Source organism: Loxodonta africana, chromosome 1 (genome assembly GCF_030014295.1).
Source record: "Loxodonta africana isolate mLoxAfr1 chromosome 1, mLoxAfr1.hap2, whole genome shotgun sequence".
NCBI lineage: Eukaryota > Metazoa > Chordata > Mammalia > Proboscidea > Elephantidae > Loxodonta > Loxodonta africana.
In genome coordinates this window covers 108,978,179-108,999,534 of record NC_087342.1, presented here as the reverse complement: position 1 = coordinate 108,999,534, position 21,356 = coordinate 108,978,179, and the positions used below count along the sequence as shown (strand labels likewise).

Below are 21,356 nucleotides of genomic sequence, written 5' to 3'. Positions count from 1 at the left end.
GCAATCTACAACTACAATGCAATCCTGATCCAAATACCAATAGCATTCTTTAATGAGATGGAAAAACTAATTATTAAGTTGAAATGGAAAGGGAGGAGGCCTGGAGAAGTAAAGCACTATTGAAGAAGAACAATAAAGTAGTAGGCCTCACACTACCTGACCTCAGATCCTACTATACAGCTACGGTAGCCAAAACAGCCTGGTACTGGTATGACAGACACATTGACCAGTGGAACAGAATTGAGAACCCAGATGTAAACCCATTGGCCTATGGTCACCTGATCTTTGAAAAAGACCCAAAGTCCATTAAATTGGGAAAAGACAGTCTTTTTAACATATGGTGCTAACAAAACTGGATGTCCATCTGCAAAAAAAAAAAGAAAAAGAAAAAAAACAGGATCCATACCTCACTCCGTACACAAAAACTAATTCAAAATGGATCAAAGACCTAAATATGAAACTAAAAACTATAAGAGCATAGAAAAAAACTAGGGTCAATGCTAGAAGCCCTGATACACAGCATAAAAAGGATACAAGCCATAATTAACAATATGCAAATGCCAGAAGATAAGCTAGATAACTGGGATCTTCTAAAAGATTATGCTAATCAAAAGACTTCACCAAAGGAGTGAAAAAAGAACCTACAGCCTGGGAAAAAAATTTGGCTAATACAAATCTGACAAATGTCTAATCTCTAAAATCTATAGGAAAATCCAACACCTCTACAACAAAAACACAGATAATCTACTTAAAAAATGGGCTAAGGATATGAAAAGATACTTCACCAAAGAACACATTCAAGCAGCTAACAGACACAGGAAGAAATGCTCGCGATCACTAGCCATTAAAACCCAGTGCCGTCGAGTTGATTCTGACCCATAGCAACCCTACAGAGGTCCCATTAGAGAAATGCAAATCAAAACCACAATGAAGTACCATCTCACCCCGATCTTATGGGCACGAATCGAAAAAACAGAAAATAACAAATGTTGGAGAGACTGCAGGGAGATTGGAACTCTTATGCACTGCTGGTGGGAATGTAAAATGGTACAACCATTTTGGAAAATGATATGGCACTTCCTTAAAAACTAGAAATGTAAATACCATATGATCCAGCAATATCACTCTGACGAATATATCCTAGAGAAATAAGAGCCATCGCATGAATAGACATATGCACATCCATGTTCACTGCAGCATTATTCACAATAGCAAAAAGATGGAAATCAACAAGTGAATGGATAAACAAATTATGATACATACACACAATGGAATACTATGCAACGATAAAGAACAATGATGAAACCTGTGAAACATCTCACAACATGGATGAATCTGGAGGGCATTTTTCTGAGTGAAATAAGTCAATCACAAAAGGACAAATACTATATGAGACCTCTATTATAAAAATTTATGAACAGGTTTACACACAGAAAGAAATAATCTTTGACGGTTATGAGGGATGGGAGGGATGGGGATGGAAAAACACTAACCAGACAATAGATAAGTGGTAACTTTGGTGTAGGGTAAGACTGTACACAATACTGGGGAAATCAGCACAACTTGTCCAAGATATGGTCATGGAAGCTTCACAGACATATCTAAACTCCCTGAGGGACCGAATTACTGAGCTGAGGTCTGGGCACCACGGTGTTGGGGAACATCTAGCTCAATTGGCATAGCAGAGTTTACAGAGAAAATAGTCTACATCCTGCTGTGGTGAGTAGATTCTGGGGTCTAAAGGTCCATCTGGAGGAAGGTAGAATGGAGAAAACCAAAGACACAAGAGAAAGATTAGTACTAATGGACCACAACTACCACAGCCTCCACCAGACTGAGTCCAGCACAATTAGATGGTGCTTGGTTACCAACACCAACTGCCCTGACAGGGTCTCAATAAAGGGTCCTGAACAGAGCTGGAAAAAAATGTAGAACAAAATTCTAATTCGCAAAAAAAGACCGGACTTACTGGTCTGACAGAGACTGGAGAAACTCTGAGAGATGGCCCCCAGATGTCCTTTTCACTCAGTATTGAAGTCACTCCTGAGGTTCACTCTTCAGCCAAAGATTAGACAGGCCCACAAAACAAACAATAACAAATGTAGCTCAAGCATGTATACAAGACTAAATGGGCACACTAGCCCAGGGGCAAAGACTAGAAGGCAGGAGGGGACAGAAAAGCTGGACAAATGGAAATGGCGAACCCCAGGTTGAGAAGGGGAGAGTGTTGACATGTCACAGGGTTGGGAACCAGTGTCACAAAATAGTATGTGTATTAGTTTGTTTAATGAGAAACTAATTTGTGCTGTAAACTTTCATCTAAACTACAATTTAAAAAAATGAAAGAAAAGAAGAAAAACCGTTTTCCACTAAAAGGAAACAGGGCTTCTTAGGGAAATGGCTGATTCCTGAACTGGGCCAGGGAAGGTACAAGAAGATTCTGGGATAGCTTGTTGCACCAGAAAATAAAGCAGTGCTCAGAGAACTAAGGGAACATGTGAAAGAGAGATGCCAGTTTGAAACGGCTATCACTGGCCAAATTAAAAATAACCTGAGCATCAAAATAAATAATGATGTTGTTGTTAGGTGCCGTCGAGTCGTTCTGACTCATAGCGACCCTATGCACAACAGAAGGAAACACTGCTCAGTCCTGTGCCATCCTCACAATCATTGTTAAACTTGAGGTCATTGTTGCAGCCACTGTGTCAAACCACCTTGTTGAGGGTCTTCCTCTTTTCCACTGACTCTGTATTTTGCCAAGCATGATGTCCTTCTCCAGAAGGACAAGTAATGATAGTAATCAATTATAACCCATTGGGGAAAAAAAATTCAGTTTCCAGTTTTTCATTGGTGTTATATAGAAATGTAAATGATTTTTATATGTTGAACTCCTAAGCTGAGACTTTTCTATGATGCACTTATCAGTTCTGGGAGCTTTTTTTTTGTAGATTCCTTGGAAATTTCTACTTAGACAATTGTCATCTGATAGTAAAGACATCTCTTCCTTTCCAATCTGAATGCATTTTATTTCTTTTTCTTGCCTTGTTTCACTGGCGGAAACACTGGTGTAGTGGTTAAGTGCTACGGCTCCTAAAAAAGAGGTCAGCAGTTCAACTCCACCAGGTGCTCCTGGGAAACTCTGTGGGGCAGTTCTACTCTGTCCTATGGGGTCGCTATGAGTGGGAATCGACTCGACGGCAGTGGGCTTGGTTTTTTGGTTTGGTTTCACTGGCTAGGACTTCTGGTTCAATACTAAATGGAAGTGATGAGAATATCCTTGCTTTATTCCTGATCTTAGGGAAAAAGCAGTCTTTGCCTGTTTAGCTTTTTTGGTAGATGCCTTTTATCAGAGGAAGTTTCTACTTCTATTTTTCTGAGAATTTTTTTTAATAGTAAAAAAAAAATAAAAGATGCAATTTTTCTTGTTTAATCTGTTAATATGGTGATTTACATTGATTGATTTCTCAATATTGAAACAGCTTTGCATTCCCAAGGTAAACTTCACTTGGTTGTCATGTATCGTACTTTTTATATATTGCTAGACTCAGTTTATTAGTATTTTGTTGAGGATTTTTCCATATAGGTTTATCAGGGATATTGGTCTGTAGTTTCTTTAATGTGTTCTGTCTTTACTATTATTTTTTAATCAAGGTAAATAGCCCTCAAAAATTGTGTTGGGAACCGTTTGCTCTTCTAATTTCTGAAAAAGATTGTGTGTTATCTCTTAAATGTTTAGTGAAGACATCTGGGTATAGTCTTTTTTTTTTTTTAATTATTTTCGAGGGCTTTCAACTATGAATTTAATATTTTTAGTAGATATAGAAGTATTCAGGTTATTTGCTTCTTCTTGGGTGAGTTTTGTTAGCTTGTGTCTTTCAAGATCTGGTCCATTTCTTCTAAGCTATTTATTTATGCACAGATAGTTGTCCATAGTATTTCCTTATTATCCTTTTTAATACTGGTGGTGTTTTTACTGATATCTCATCTATCATACCCAATACTGGTGACTTGAATCTTTTCCCTTTTTTTCTTGGTAGGTCTAGCTAGAAGTTTTTCAATTTTATTGATGCTTTAAGGAAAACACCTTCTGGTTTTATTGATTTTTTCCATTGTCTTATCTTTTTGAATTTCATTAATTTCTCTTATAATATTATTTCACTCCTTCTGCTAATTTTGGGTTTAGTTGGTGACTTTTTTTCTAGTTATATGCAGTGAAAGCTTAAATTATTGATTTGAGACCCTTCTTCTTTTCTAATATAAGCATTTCATGCTATAAATTTCTTTCTAAGCACTGTTTTAGTTGTGTTCCATAAATTGTGACATGTCATATTTTTGTTTTCATTCAGTTAAAAATATTTTCTAATTACTCTTGAGACTTCTTTATAGACTATGAATTATCTAAAGTTTGTTGTTTAATTTCTAAATATTTGGGGGTTTTGCAGATATCTTTCTGTTGTTGATCTAGTTTAATTTCACTATGACCAGAGAAGAAACTTTGTATGATTTAAATTATTTTAAATTTAATGAAGTTTGTTTTGTGACCCAGAATATAGCCTATTTTCATGGATGTTTCATGTGCTCTTGAAAAAGATGTATATTCTCCTGTTGCAGTAGGGTGTTCTAGAAATGTTAATTAGGTTCAGTTGGTTGATCATGTTGTTTGTTGTTGTTAATTGGGGTCAAGACCATTCTGATTCAACCTTCTATATTCTTGCTGAGTTTTTTTTCTGTCTATTCATGTAACTGCTTACTGAGAGAAGAATGTTTGCAGTCTCCAGCTATAATTGTGAATTTATTTCTTTCTCCTTTCAGTTCCATTTGTTTTTGCTTTGTGTATTTTGAAGCTCTGTTATTTGATATGCACACATTCAGGACTATTATATCTTCTTAGTGAGCGGATTCTTTTATCATTGTGTAACATCCCTTTTTATTTCTGATAATTTTCTTCATTTTGAAGTCCATTTTGTCTGATATTAAAATAGCCACTAACTTTCTTTCAATTAGTGTTTATCTGATATAGCTTTTTTCGTCCTTTCAATTTATCTATATCATTATGTTTGAAGTGAAATTCTATAACAACGTATAGCTGGGTCATGTTCTTTAACCCAATCCAACAACCTCCATTTTTTTAATTAGGTGCTTAGAAAATTTATATTTAGTAAGTGTTGATACGGTTGGATTTAGGTGTATTATTTTATTATAGATTTTCTGTTTGTTTGCTATCCTTTTTTTCCTTCAGTTTTTCCTTTCCTGGCTTCTTTTAGATTATTTCAATGTTTTTACCATTCCAAGTTAATTTATCTATTTTTTTTTTTTTGACTATACCTCTTTGCACAACTTTTATAGTTACTGCTGTAGGGATTACAATAAAACTGAAAAAACCAAACCCATTGCTGTCAAGTCGATTCCAACTCATAGTGACCCTATATCTACATACCTAACTTTTGGTCACACTTAGAGTTAGTAGTTTGTGACTTCAAGTGAAATATAGAAATCTTGCAATGATACAAGTTCCTTTGTCCTCCACTCTTTAAGTTGCAGTTTTCATTTGTATTATATCTAGATATACTGAGAACACAATCAGAAAATATAACTTTTGCTTTTAGTGAAATACAAAAATATATGAATTGGCATGTCATATTTGCATAGGGATCTTGCTAATATTTTCTGTGTTTTTCCAATTTTATTTTATATGCTACTTAAGGGAGCACCTTGAAGTGCTTTTCTCTTAAAGATTTATCCAGAACTTGCACCAAGTTTGTGCAACTCTGAGCTAAAATTAGAAATAGAGCTCATTATCAAGGAAGTGTTTTCTCTGGACAGAGCTGGATTTGACTCTAATCAATTATATTTTGACATTAAAGGGTAGAAAATTAAGTATTTTTTCTTGAACCAAAGCAGAATGTAGAATTAAAAACTAGAGATATTCATAGAGATATTTTATGATCAAAGCAGAATTTTTAATTTTTTTTTTATTTTTTGAAACATGAGGGTTTACAGTATCCAAACCAACAGCTTCAGGGTTGTCTAAATGGGAGGTGTTATCTGGAAATGGAAAGGGAACTGTTTCATTTTCCAATAAATGGTAGGTATTTGGGAAAGAGCAAATGAAAGCTAAACTTTCCAGGTTTGGAGTTAAGGATTGTAGAGTTCATATCATACATTGTTTAGATCCAGCCACGAAAATGATCACATTTGTAAAGCATCTTTCATTCTAATAAAAAAATCAAAGTAATTTTATGCACATGATTTTGTTTACCTCTGCCACATTCCATTTGAAAATATTGCCCACACTTCCCATTAGATATTCTGGGCCCAGAGCAGGGAAGTGGTGAGTCTGTGCAGCATGCAGTCAGGGTACCAATCTCCCTCTGCAACTTTGGTCCTTCCCCGGGGTATGCAGTCATTTGTTAGGAATGTGCAGCTATGAAGGTGACTGCTTCTCTCAGATGTTTGGTGATGTAAGCCTGAAACCAAGGAGGACGAAAGCAATTAAACTTCACCTTGATTCAACTATAGGTGGGCCATAAAGGTTGCAGTCGGGCTTGGTAGCAGCTTCCTTCAATGAGAAGGAAACATTTGCTCTTGGAGTCTGTGGGGAAACAGCCTAATGTAAAAGTTAGTCAGGGTACTTTGCCCTCTCATCTGCCTATCCGGTACCTGACCATTCTAGAACTGTCTTCTGTTCCATGAAACCTTTCCACGTACCCACCCCATCCATGGTGTAGCCTCTCCACCTGCTCAATTCATGCGGCAGCCTTAGTTTTTCTTTCATGTGACTATTACCCTGGAATGGATTTTAATTTCTGTTAAAACCAGGGCCGTGTCTTTGTTTCCCCAGTGCAACTTACCCAGAGTGCATTAAGTTGGAGAAAGATTCAGTTGATAAGAGTAATTAAGAGCATGGGCTCAGTCTGTCTGGGTTCAATTCCCAACTCTACTATTTCCTAGCCAGGTGACTAGGGGAAGGTTACTTAATAATGCTATGTCTCAGTTCCTCCACCATAAAAAATTGTGATATAACACTACTTGGGGATATAGAACTACTAGTTAAGGCATGTCAAGTGCTTAGATTTTTTTTTAAAAAAATCATTGTGATAAAAAATGTATAGCACAAAATTTGCCATTTTAACCTAGCATAGAAAGTGTAATAGACTGAATTGTGTTCCCCAAAAATATGTGCCAACTTGGTGAGGCCATGATTCCCAGCATTGTGTGGTTGTCCTCCATTTTGTCATTTTCCTACATGTTATAAATCATAATCTCTGCCTGCAGTTAAAGAAGATTAGAATGGGATGTATCACTCTTGCTTAGGTCCCATCCCTGATCCAATGTAAAGGGAGCTTCCCTGGGGTGTGGTCTGCACCACCTTTCATCTTACAAGGATAAAAGGAAAGGGAAGCAAGCAGAGTGCTGGGGACCTCATACCACCGAGAAAGCAGCATCAGGAGCAGAGACACAGGGTCCCTGCACCTGAGAAGCTCCTCGACTGGGGGAAGATTGAGGACAAGGACCTTCCCCCAGAACCGACAGAGAGAGAAAGCCTTCCCCTGGACCTGGCACCCTGAATTTGGACTTCTAGCTTACTAGACTGTGAGAAAATAAATTTCTCTTTGTTCAAGCCATCCATTGGTGGTATTTCTGTTATAGCAGCACTAGTTAACCAAGACTGAAAGCTAGGCAATGAAAAAAAGAAGAATCGATGCATTTGAATTGTGGCATTGGTGAAGAATACTGGATATACTGTAAACTGCCAAAAGAACAAACAAATCAGTCTTAGAAGAAATACAACCAGTGTACTCCTTATAAGCAAGGATGGTGAGACTTTGACTTACTTTCTCTGGACACATTATCAGAAAAGACCAGTTGCTAGAAAAGGACATCATGTTTGCTAAAGAAGAGCTCTAGTCAGCAAAAATGAAGGAAACCCTCAATGAGATGAATTGACACAATAACCACACCAATGGACTCAAACATAACAATGATCACCAAGACGGACTGGGCAATTTTTTTTCTGTGATACATAAGGTTCCCATAAGTCAGAGCTGACTCAATGGCAACTAACAACAGCAAAGCATTTTTGCTTGGTACTAAAGTACTGTTATTTATTTTTCTTATTAACTAAGTGGTTAATTTTTTCCCTATAAAGCTATGAAATAAACATATAACTTATTATATTTGTAAGTAAAGCAGGGCAGAGCACAAAGAGGATTAATTCAAGAAAAGGAAAAGAAGACAAAGAAGTTGACCAGATTCCAGACACAAAAGTCGTAGTACCTATTTTTAAAAGAAAGAAAGGGTGGGCAAGTAAATCTGTACAACCACCTTGGAAAACTGTTGGGTGGTATTTACTCAGGAAGAGCATTCACATCCTCTGTGGCCCAGCAGTTCTACTTCTGAGCATCTATCTGTGAAGGTAAATCAAATATCCACCTTTTTATTTCTTTCTTCAGCTCTGACATCAGCTGCCCCCCATGCAGCACTTCCTTCTCTGTCCCTGGCCACCCAGAGACAGGTCTGATCTCACAAGTTAAAAGGATACTGTCCTTCAGACTGCCAAATAGGCAGATACCAGCTGCGAGTCTGGGTGTCTATACACCTTTACTTCTGACCTGCTGGCTATAAATTCTGGGCTTCCCTCTACCCCTTCAGGATGCCAGGCACAAGCTTGGGAGTCCCCCTGGGCTCCCACACTTCTAACCTGCTGATTATAAACTCAGGGGATTTCCTCTAACCAAAACCAAAACCAAGCTCGTCTCCATTGAGTCTATTATGACTCATAGAGACCCTATAGGGCAGAGTAGAATTGCCCCATAGGGTTTCCAAGGCTGCAATGGTTAACACTCAGCTGCTAACCAAAAAAAGTCAGCAGTTCCAACCCACCAGCCAGTTCTCTGGAGAAAGATATGGCAGTCTGCTTCCGTAAAGATTTACAGTCTTGGAAACCCAGTGGGGCAGTTCTACTCTGCTCTATAGGGCCCGTATGAGTCGGAATCAACTTAAAAGCAGTGGGTTTGGTTTTTTGGGAATCTTTATTGGAGCTGACTGTCACATCTTTCTCCCGTAGAGCAGCTGGCAGTTTTGAAAACTTGACCTTTTGGTTAGCAGCCGAGCACTTAACCACAGCACTAGCAGGGCTTCTTGATTTCCCTCTACCCCCTTGATTTCCAGCTGCAAGCTGGGGCTCTCCTGAGCTCCCTCATTTCTGACCTGCTGACTTCTACTACTCCTTTGTGTTTGATAATTCGCTAGAATGACTCAGAACTCATGGAAAGCATTATACTTAGAATTATGGCTTTATTATAACAAAAAAAGGACCCAAATTAAGAGACGCAAAGGGCAAGGCCTGGGAGGGTTTCCAGCACAGAGCTTCCATGTCCCAAAGGGTGTGCTACCATCTCATGTGCATGGATCTTCAGCATCCAGAGCTTTTATTGGAGGTCCCATTACATCATGCAAATTCCAGCCACTCTTCCCTGAGGCCAGTAAATATCACGAGGTGATCATGAAGTGGGTGTTTCTGGCCTGGCCAGCCCCTACCCCAGAGTCACCTCAACATTTCACCTAGCCTGTTAGTTATCTGTGGTCTGAAGTCCTTCTTGAAGATACTTAAATTCCAAGGTTTTTTTTAGAGATTATATCTCAGGATCTGAGGGCTAAGACTAAATTCTTTAATGTTTAGTTAATATAAATGCCACAAAACCCAACAGAAAAGAGTTCATGTGTTTACCAAATGATGCTGATAGGTTATTGTTGTTGTTAGTTCGGAAACCCTGGTGGCACAGTGGTTAAGTGCTACAGCTGCTAACCAAAAGGGCAGCAGTTCAAATCCACCAGGAGTTCCTTGGAAACTCTATGGGGCAGCTCTACTCTGTCCTATGAGTTGGAATCGACTTGATGGCAACAGGTTTGGTTTTCAGTTTTTTGGTTGTTAGTTGTTGTCCAGTTAATTCTGACTCATGGTCACCCCATGTGTGCAGAGTAGAACTTCTCCACAGGGCTTTCAAAACTGTGATCTTTCGGAAGCAGATCACCAGGCCTATCTTCCAGGGTGCATTGGGGTGGGTTTGAACCGCCAACCTTTTGGCTAGTAGTGGAGTGCTTAATTGTTTATGCCACTCAGAGACTCCATTTGATTGATACATAGATAAAATGTTTATAGCCCCAGTATCCATACCACAGGAGTCCTGGTGGCTCGGTGATTAAAGCGATCAATCGGCTGCTGATCGAAAGGTTGGCTGATCAAAACCACCAGTAGCTCCACAGGAGAAAGATGTGGCATCTGCTTCTGTAGAGATTTACAGCCTTGGAAACCCTGTGGGTTTGCCGTGAGTCAGAATTAACTCTATGGCTGTGGTTTTTTGGATCCACATCACATAAGGTCCATCAACAGAAGCGGATAAATAAATTGTGGCAATGAAAATGGATGGTCTCCAACTACACACATCTGAATGGATGAACCTCACAAACACAATGGTGAGCAAAGAAGCCAGATACCAGGGTACTGTATATATATGTAAGATTCCATGCAAAACTAATCTGTGCTGTTGGAAGTCAGGATAATAGTTACCCTGGGGAGGGGACGTAGCTAAACATTTTGTTTCTTCAGCTGGTTACATGGGTGGGCTCAACTTCTGAACATTCATTGAACTGTACACATCATAAATGTATGCACTTCTCTGTGTACCATACTTCACTAAAAAGAAAAAAGAGAGAAAAGAACAGAAATGAGGGGAAAGAAGAGGAGAGGGGAGGGGGAGAATAAGAAGGAAAGGGGAAGCAAGCAAACACATAAGGCTGAATAAAAGACACGGATACTTGGCTCTGGCTGCACCTGACCCCGTTGCCTGACGTGCTGGTTACCAGCTTCTCCTGCCCCACCCCTCTGCCATGCCCTACTCCATTTGTTCAGCGCTAGGATAGCAAATGCCCTGTTTTCGGGGTCCTTTCCGTCCCTCCCCTGTACCCCTCAGCTACCCCCCCCCCATCTGGAGCATCTCTAAGGGAAGAAGGGGCTTTTCAAGTGGGTAACGCTGGTAGTAGAGTAACTTGGAGAGGCTGATGCTTTACTAAAAAAAACAGAAGACGGTAAAGCCATCCCCTCTCTTCTCTCCTCCTCCCCTCGTGCCCCGTCTGCCACCCCCTTGGCCTTGGTGGCCGTCTGGGGATCCGCTCAGTCGGCGCCTCCTGTCCTAGCCGGTCTCTGGGCGGGGGCGGAGGCCAAGGAGGCCGGCACTCCCGGGGCGCAGCGCCCCGCCGCCCGGGCTGACCCCGCCCCCGGCCACCGTCTATTTTGGGCGCGTTGGCTGCGGCCGCGGGATCTCTGACAGGCGCGGATCCTGTGACACCGTGACACCTCCCGGCAGCCTGGCACTTGTTGCTCCCAGGACCTGCTGCCACCCCTGAACCCGACTTTACCCCTTGCCCCCTTTCCCCTCCTGGCTTTTTTTTTTTTTTTTCTTGTGATTACCTGGGGCATTCATCTCTCAGCCACCGCTGTCCCTGGCTTGAGAAATAGATAATTAAAAAAAAAAAAAAAAAATTAAACACAGCTCTGAAGAGGGGCCTCGCTGGGCAGGAACAGGAGTGCAGAGCGCTGGCCTGGGCGTCGCAGAGGTGGTGCCTCCCAGGCCCGGGACGGTGGTCCTGGGCGTAGACAGCATGACGGACTCGGTGACGGCTAACGGGGACGACAGGGACCCCGAGATCGAGCTCTTCGTGAAGGTAGGTCGACGTCCCGGAGCCCAGCGCGCACCTGCCGCGCCTCCAGCCGGCTCACGTGTCCTGGGCGCAGACAGCGCTGGGACTCTGTACCCTCCCCAGGGACGGCAGCACAGGACCCTCGCGGTCCCCTAGGTGCCCTTTCCACAACCCAGCGCCTCGCCTCCGGGCTCCCGGGACGAATGGACTCAGGTGCAATTCGGCAGGTGGCTGTCTTCTTGAAGACTCGGCGGGCAGTTTGTCAAACCCGCTGCCGGACGGGTTCAGAGCCCTGGCTGAGCGCGCTTCTGGCTTGTCCTGAAGGGCATCTCCCGGTGTAGGGAGATGGCAAGAGCCTGCGCCCGTGACTCTTTTTTCTAAAATGGGGCGGGGAGAGGGAGTAGGAGAGAAGGAAACATTATTGATATAATTAAGTTGTGCAAACAAAAAATAACATACTTCTTAAAATTCTCTTTTACTTAGAGCTAAAATAAAAGCAATGGAAAACACAGGTATTTTCTTGCTTTGTGGCCTGCGAAGCAGAAAACGAACACCTCTTCCCTGATGTTATTGTCAAAAGTCTAAGTAGGCAGTGTAGTATCAGGAAATGCTGCGGGTTCGGTAATATGGAAAAGCTCCCGGTCAGCCCGGGGCAGACTGGGATGAAGGGGTACAGTGCAAAATTAAATCGCCTTACTGCCTGTGCAGAAACGGGCTAGCGTCAAAGCTGCTGTACTTCATTTGTGACCTGCGGGAGGGAGGATGGAGGCCAGAGGCAGCGTTTCCAGTCCGCTGGTGTAATGAGAAAGAAACATTTGATCAGTCCTCAGAGTCGACACCGCAGAAGCCTGGAAACCTGAGGCCTCAGGAGCGTTGCCTCCAGGACTGAGCAGAGAGAGTGGCCAGGACTTGGGGGATGGGGACTCAGCAGGCTGCCCGTATGTCAAGACCTTTCAAAAATCGGGGGAAAAAAGGCCCTTAGAGTGCAAAGTTTTCCTAGAAATATACAGGTAAGTGAGAAGGGAAGAGTCCTTGGTGTCTGCCAGGGGCCTTCTGGCTGAATTTAAAATGCACATATACTCTGGACTGGAGAAGACTTCGTTTTGTGAAAAGGGGCCCTATCTATCAGCTAATTAAATAATTAGAGATTTTTGCAGAAGTTGTTAAGTTCTAGACAAACCTTGATAACAACCTTTTGGTCTTTGATATATTTTGACTCCTAACAACATAATATCAGTTGTGACTTATTTTACACTTAAGAAGTGACCCATCCCAGTTGGCCCAGCCTTCCGTCTGCGAAACTTCTTCTGATGCGTTGTACATCCTTTGTATTTAGTTTTCAAAATTATCCATAAAAATCATGCTGGTAATTTACTGACACTTATGCTCCTCAGGCTGTTTAGTTACCTCTGTTGCTTTCGTGTGATTACCGGGACCCCTCAGGGCAGGATTTCCAGGTAGTCTGGCAGACACAGTCGTATCTCTCTGAGTCTGTGTCCTGTGGCTGAGCTGGGCAGTGCTGGACCATAGGGCAGTCAGGAGGTGCCCTTAACCCCCACGTCCAGGCCTGCAGTCTAGGGAGTGAATAAGGGAAGCTTTAAAAAAGCGATGAGCCTTGCTGCTCTCCTTGAAGAAAGCTATTCTAGGACCTCACTCAGATCCCCTGGGAGTAGGTAGTTTCAGGGTGTCAGGTTCCTGAAAGATATTTGAAACACAAATTGGCCCTTTAGAGCCAAAGGAGCTCTTGGCCCCACCACTAGGCGTGGAGGCCAATTCTATCTGCACCTTTGCAATTTTGCGTTGGCAGCTTTGGAGGCTTTCTCCATTTATACAAAAAGCTCACTGCGCAGTCCCCAGTGCCCCCAAAGAATTCTAAAATGCCTGTGTTGTGATTTGTTTTTCCCTAAAGGAAAGCAATCCATGAGAGCCAGGCAGGCCTTCACGGTTAGCTCAAAAACCAAAGTGATGGGAAGAACAAAACATCAGGTAGGAAAGCTATTTCGATTCCCTCTCTCCTCTTTGAACTTCTGGTGGGTTGTCATCACAGGGACAAGTAAAGGCTGGAAATATTGTGAAATGAAGACACTGACCAGGCCTCGGACTGTTTCAAAGCAGGGAAGCGACGTCCTGATTTACAGATTCAGGCTTTTCCAAAGTTTGAAGTTTCTCAAACCTATATGATTCCCATAAAGAGAAAGTCCTTCTTGTAGAAAGCGTCAGTTAACTGAGGTGCGATTTGTAGGGCAGGGCGAGTGAGTTTCTATGAAGCCACCCAGAGTGGGCCCCAGCCAGTTACAGTCACTATTGCTGGTCATCTTCAGCACTCCACGGAGGGGACCCTTACCCCCACCACAACCTGTCCACCTGGCCCCTGTCTGCCATCCTAAACCTCAGTTGCCCAGGGAGTTTCAAGGACGTTCACTTCTCTCCTACATCAATTGGTAATCATTATCTATTACTACTACTAATAATAAATGGCCACATTTTAGAATTTGTGGAGCTCATATACCTCATTTGTTACTCATCATCCTTGTTCACGAGCCTTGGTTCACTCGTGTGAAAATGGAGAAAATAAATAATCCTGGCTAACAGTGGTATCGTGAGCCTTAGTGTAGTGAAAGCCCCTCGTAAAGAATGGCAGTTTGCTCTCGTTGTGTAACGACCCAGGGAAATCAACATGATGAGTAGTCCCGTTTTATGATTGGACAACACATGTGCTCAGCAAGCGTGTGTGAAATGCCCAGAGGTAGACAGCAAATAAAAGGAGCCCTGGTGGCACAATGGTTAAAATGCTCGGCTGCTAACCTAGAGATTACTGGTTCAAACCCAACCAGCCACTCTGTGGGAGAAAAGACCTGGCAATCTGCTTCTGTAAAGATTTACAGAAGCCTAGGAAATTCTATGGTGCAATTCTACTGTGCCCTAGGGTCGCTACGAGGCTGAATTAACAGCACACAACAACAGACACAGCAAATAAGATTCTGACCACTCCTCAAATCTAACATTTTAAACTCTAAATTTCTTGCTCTTTCCTAAATACCCATTTGCTGGGCCTTGTATTTTATTGGCACTCTGGTGGTGCAGTGGCTAAGAGCTCAGGCTGCTAACCAAAATAATGGCAGTTCGAATCCACCAGCCACTCCGTGGAGACTCTATGGGGCAGTTCTACTCTGTCCTATAGGGTTACTATGACTCAGAATAGACTTGATGGCAACAGGTTGGCTTTGTACCTTGTTTTGCCAATTTAGGCTCTCAAATACCGTCCAAGATGATAATTATTTATAATTTTCTAATCTGATGCGTCAGTAACGAGCTTTCCCAGAGACTGTCACCCTGCCCTGCTCTGCACTCCAAGTCTTTCCCTCCCAAGGAACATCTACATTCTAATGAAGACTTTTAAGAGATCAATTTTTAGTTTCTTTAATGATAATAAGAAGTGTTAGATTAGATCACTCTGATTCCACTGTTCTGTGATACGGTGGATGGGAGTGGAGGGGGGCAGAGATTTGGAGACAAGGGAATTGAGTTCAAGTCTTGCCTCTGCCTCTAATTAATGACTCTGAACAAATTATTTAACTTCTATGAGCCTCCTCTTAAAACAAGAAGAAGGCTATAAACTGAATGACCACATAATTTATTACCTAAGCCAAGATACTTTGAGAGTAAAAGGGGGTGCTCCCAATGATTAGACTGGAGTACCGGGCTTTGTTTGTGGAAAATCAGGATGTGGGGCCACTCTAGTTATGAAAATAGTCATCACAGACTTGCTGTGAGGAGTCCACGGGGACATATAAGTGAAGAAAAAAGTGAAAGCACTTTGTAAATTGAAAATGGCTGTAAACACACTGACTTCGAAAATATGAGATCCGTAGCAGATAGAACCTTCCTGGATCTGCATGTCCCTGATATGCTTTAGGGAACAAAGGCCTGGCTCCTCCCTCACTTGGGATATTTTGAGAATAAATGAGATCATATGCAGTTTGGACTTTGATCAGGAAGGGAGGACAACAGGCTAGAGCATTGATAATGGTGGGGAGTGTAGCTTATTCAAAGAAAAAAGAACAAAGAAGTAAAGCAAAACAGAAAGTGATTTGGAAAGACAAGCACAGAATGTGCTGGACGTATTAGGTAAGATATTCCTCCCATCTATACAGCCTTCTCCACCCCAGTTCCATTGCTAGGCTCCAGATGTAGAAATCTACAAAAGCAAAGTGACTATGACAGGCAAATTAGTAACAAATATCTCTTGGGCCAGAGGCAAGGGTTTCAAGAGAAACCAGTGGTTTCTGTGAAGATGGCTACATATTCAAATATTCAAATCAGCTGTGAAGATTTTAAAAACTGATGCCAGGCTGCTTCCCTGGTCAATTACATCATAGTCTCCATAGGTGGGACACAGACACATTGTTTTACCTCTGCCCCTGGGTGATCTCAGCGTGCAGCTATGGTGGAGAGCCACTGAGTCATAATCAGAGGCGAGTCCAATAGCGGGCAGCTTCTGCCATGGCTAAAGTGGGCAGCCTGTCTATTACTAAATAGACGATAGGCTGTCAAGTTGATTCCAACTCACGGTGACCCTATGTGTGTCAGAGTAGAATTGTGACTCATAGGGTTTTCGTGGCTGATTTTTCTGAAGGAGATCACCAGGGCTTTCTTCCAAGGCACCTCTGGGTGGCCTCGAACCTTCAACCTTTTGGCGAGCAGCCGGAGGCATTAACCGTTTGCGCCACTCAGGGACGCCCGGTGACCTCTCTACTGCAGATTAATTTCCAGACCTTCCAAAGGCTCTAGGACAACCTGGTCAGGACTATTGTTGATAGAGAACTTGCATCCATTCAGTGGTCAGTTAATAGATGCTGATGGACTAAAACTGTATCCAAGGGACTCCAGAACAGTCAGCGTGTGGCATCCCTCTAGTCAAATAATCATCAATTCTGTGTCGGGAAAATAAAGTAGAGCCTGGCAGATTGTCCAGTGGAAATGACTGGTGATTTCATTTGCTGAGTAACCTGAAAGGCTTTGACAATAGTTAAGGGCAGAAGTCAAGTCATGATGACCTGTGGTGTGATCATCTGACTTCTAGTCACAAATGGGATTGAATCTTATGATGTTCTCTATCATTCCCCAAGCTGCCCACTTGGCTGCCTGGCCATCTCGGGCAGCTCACCTAAGCATGGGCTCATTAGGCTTTTGAAATTCCCTTCATCACATGAAGCCACTGTGTTTTTCTTTTCCACTAGCTCCAGGTTTTAGTCTGCCGTAAATAATCCAACGTACAATTTCATCTGCGCTGATAGGCCAGTCAGTACTTCCTTCCCTGGTAACGCATTCCTGGGAGTCCTGGTGTCAGAAGGTCAAATGACACATATTCCAGGGGCCTTGCAGGACAGTGGGAGTGATGGCTTTGGCTTTGCAGATGCTAAAGTTCTCTCTCCTGATGTCAGCTCCTATCTTCTGATTGATTTGTGTTGCTTCTCTATGTGTCAGCCCTCCCCATCCAGAGGAAGAGTTCCTCAATTTAGAGAGCCAGTGGGGTCAAAAGTTTTCATTGCTGGTTTCCTTTGAGTCATCAGGTACTGGGCCCGTGTTAGTGGTGGCAGGACGCATGGTGAAAAAGGTGGCCTTGCATGTTAGGCAGTCCTGCCTTACTAGCTGTGTGGTCTAGGACAGGCTGCTTGACCCCTCTGGGCCATAGTCCTTTTACCAGTGCAATACTGATAACAGCAGTACATATTTCATAGGGTTGGTGTGAGCATAGAATGAGCTGTGTACAAATCTAGGGTATAAGTAAGGCCTCCTCTGTAGGCCCCACGTAGCCCAGTTATAAGCCCAAGCTCTTGGACTTCCCTCCCTTGATGTGCCCAAGACTCAGAGACACATGTCTGCTCCTGCCTCATGGCTGGAACCAGGACTCAGACTATGTGGACCCAGAGAACAGTGCTACCCTCACTGAAGCTGAATACCTCTGACTATGCTGCCGCTCCATGAAGCTGGAGGCCGCCAGAGGCCACTGTCTTAAATAATGTGGTTGTGCTTGACAGCAGGGCTGGTCAAGATCTCTGACCCTTCTGTTGAGTTCTTCAAAGCTCAGGGAAAGTGGATTCCTCCTGACAGTGCTCCTGCATCCAAGGGAGCTTCCCGGTAGCTGTTCTTTAAGCCCTCTGGGATGGCTGGACTGGGATGCCTCATCCGCTGCCCTTTCAACCCCGTGAAAGAGTTATTTCAGGGGCTTCATTCCGTTTCCTGTCACTGGGCTCTGGTCAGGACCTCCCAGGCTCACTTGAAAGATGCCTATACCTTTGACCCTAGGGCACTGGGGTCTAGGTCCTTTGGCTTCAAGAGGATCCCTGGGCTCTCTATACAAAATTTTCCACCAATCCCCCAGCAACCTTCCAGTTCTGCAGAGCAATAATTGCTTTCACAGAGAACACACACTCACATATATTATCTATCTGGACTGTTGGGAAAGAATCTAGTACATAATATATTCTCAACATATTGTATCTTTTAAGACTATTATGCGGGAGACATCCTCAGTTATCTTCATCATCAAAGACAGAGGCTAGAAATATCCTATGGAGCTCAGTTCTACTCTGTAACACATGGGTTACCATGGGTTGGAATCGACTCCATGGCAACAGGTTAAGGTGGATAAGTATGGGTTTCCTGAAGATGTGCACTATAACAGGGCTTGCTTCACTCAGGGCATCCTAGATCTGACACTGCTTGCATTCTGAGGGGTCAGCTCTAACTTTAGGGGAAATTTCTCTGCCCCTTGCCTGAGTGAAAACCTGCCTCAGAAGTTTTTGTTTTCCTTAAGGGACTCTCTTAGTTCTGAGACGTGAAATTCTTTAAGGATAAATGAAGTAGATATTCTGCCATCAGAAATGAAATGAATTCTTCCTTGAAAAAAAAGAAAGACAGTTGTTAACCCCTGGAAGTACTCTTTAGCATGGCTAGTGTGGCCAGATTCTTTGAATTATATTTATTGTAGCATTCAGTGGTGCACAATGGCTAGGCCAATGGTTCCTGGCTTTTGGAGCATGAAAAATTTACTGCAAAGGTTCTTTATCAGGCACTTGCCCAGGGATTCAGATTCAGGTGGCCAGGGTAAGGCCCTGGTATCTGTATCCTTAAAAAGCTACCTAGGTGGTTCTGAGGCTCAACACAGACCTAGAACCACTAGCCCAGACCACAGGTAAATACGGCTGAATTGTTCAGTGGGCATTAACAAGGGTAAAATGAAGTATGGTCCCCATGAAGCAAGCATTTTATAGGATGGAGGAAGTTGAGGCAAATAGGCTTATTAACATGAATTATCCCATACTGACCACAAATAAACATAAAAGGAGAGGATAGGAATGTTTTTGATCTTTCTTTTGTAATTTGTTTTTCTTTGTAATTTTTTTTACAATGTAGGAGTGACAAGTAATTTTAAAAGTGAAGCTTGAAAGAGTTATTAGTAAGATAAAGAACATAGGGAGTTAGGGGATTGAAGACAATCAGTCAATTAACCAATTAGCGAAAGTGCTTATGAAGCACCTCCTCTGTGCCAAGGCCTGTGAAAGGTGAAGTGGAGGGATCTAAGGAGAAGATGAGGTCCCGGTAGTCCAAGAGCTTGCATCTGGAGAGTGAAAATGCAAACAAGTTTCAGTTCAGTGCCACATGAGTGATGGGAATATAAATGAGAGCTACAGGTGAAGAGACCAGTGTGGCCCGAAGAGTTCTCCACGTCTAGTTGGAAGGGAGTTGGAATTTAAGTTGTGCCTTGAATAATACTCATGGGTTCACAGTGGTGACCAAGAGTGGGTAACCACATTAGGTCCAGCGATAGTATGAAAGTGAGGAAGTACAGGGCCTAGTGGTTGTATAAGGTTGGTATACAGAGGGACACAATTGGAAATAAGATAGGAAAAAAAGCAACAACAAAAGCACGCACACAGAGAGGGAGAGGAGGTCTTGAATGGCAGGCAAGTGGTTTCTGTTTGCTTATAATAGGGAGTAACCAGAAGTTTCTACCCAGGGTAGGGGCTTGATGAAGTCTGTGTTTAGAAAAGTTCAGATGGTGGGTTGTGTAATATGGTGAGATCAGTGAACTCATGGACCCCCGGTCTGGCTCTGCCTCACACTGGTTGCATGGTTTTCCTTAAGACCATGTTTCTTTTTCTGTAGATGGGGTCAATAATCATAAAGGGATAGAATTTCAGGTTTGGGAAAACCTCTTAGAAGTTATCTACTGTGGCCCCCTCTTAGCAGTTAAATTCTCAGTCTAACATATTGAAATGCATGCTACATGGATTTAAGGAAGAGAAGTGAGATAAAATTTAAGGTGCTGCTGTTTTTGCTGTTGTTATTATGGTGTGTTTATTGTGACCACATTAGAATAAGGGGAGTCTTTTTTTGTTTTGAGGCAGAAGCCAATGAGGAAGGTACTCCAGTGGCCCTGTTAGGGAGTGATAGGAAGAGTACGAAAGGAAGATGATGTTGTGGCAGGAAGAGGATGCTGTGAAAGTACGCTGTGGGAGATGGATATGAATACAAAAATAGGTATGGGCCTTGGAAAAAGCTTGTGCAAACATATGGGGACACCAAAACTTAAGATTCAGTAGTTTTATGAGAAACTCGCCTCTGGAGAAATAAGTTTCCATATTTTGAATGGTAATATCATTGATGGGCTTGACAATTACTGTCTAAAATGTTGTTAGTAGATTGAGTTTAGATAAACTAATGGGGCTTAAGTTATAAGGTTCTTTTTAACTTTGAAATCTCATGAGTTGATGGAAATAGGTCCGTGAGGAAAGGAGTTGTTGTTGTTGTTAATAAAAATAATATTCTAGTTTTAGAAATGTTTCGCTTGAGGTGATGGCAAATCAGTCAAGTGCAGATGTCTGCTAAAGTGCTGGAGAATCAGAAATGAGAAAAGAGGAAGGTTGGGGCCAGGCATATGGGTTTGGACTTATGCTTAGAGCTACAGGTGAAAAATAAGTTCCCTGGAGGAGGAAACGGAGAGAAGGAGTAAAGAAATAAGGACTATGCTTTAGGGAATGCCCATTGAGAGGGAGGAATGAGGCCCTAGAGGAGCTAGCAAAGGTGATAAGGAAGCAATCAATGAGGTAGAAAATAAATATAGTGTCTCAGGAGAAGGTAATTGTGTGAATAGTGACTCAGAGGCAAGAAATGTCAGCATGTGCCCCAGAAGAACTAAGAGTTCTGCTTGGCTCTGGCACAAAGGGTTTGAAGGGGTGTCGGAAAGGAATGGAAATATTAGCTAGGGTTGGATCATGAGGCTCCTCTGAAGGCAAGCTGAGCAATCTGGACTTTTATTTATACAGTAGAAATTGAATGTGCTACTATATGCTTGTGGGACAATTATATTTTAAAAGAGATTAAAGTGGTTAATTATCTGAAGATGGTGTGCCTGTCCCTGTTGCACTGAGGAGAGAGAGATTTTGAAGTGGGAGGTCTTTGCAGTGTGTCTGTGATTACCCACAGGACTTTGATGTGTAGGAGTAGGTGCTGGTTACCTTATACCCTTTGTCAACCTCTGTGGACTCTAAGGTGATGTTTTTCACTTCTGTTTATCATTATTATATAGTTAAGGGAGAAAGTAACAGACTAGAAAAATAACACAAAAGGTGGAGGTGGGAAGGGTGTAT

At 42.4% G+C, this 21,356-nt stretch overlaps 1 protein-coding gene and 1 pseudogene across 1 annotated transcript in view; one reads left to right on the top strand and one right to left on the bottom strand.

Moving 5' to 3' along the window:
• Positions 1-5,614: 5,614 nt before the first annotated feature.
• On the bottom strand, positions 5,615-5,711 carry LOC111750451 (U6 spliceosomal RNA; annotated as a pseudogene).
• A 5,859-nt stretch (positions 5,712-11,570) lies between these two features.
• Positions 11,571-21,356, top strand: part of CLIC5 (chloride intracellular channel 5) — a 128,541-nt gene continuing 118,755 nt past the window's right edge. Inside the window, exon 1 of the mRNA XM_003403887.4 lies at positions 11,571-11,724. Within this exon, the coding sequence (XP_003403935.2) occupies positions 11,662-11,724 (63 nt within the window). The 5' untranslated portion in view covers positions 11,571-11,661. The remainder of the gene's footprint in view (positions 11,725-21,356) is intronic.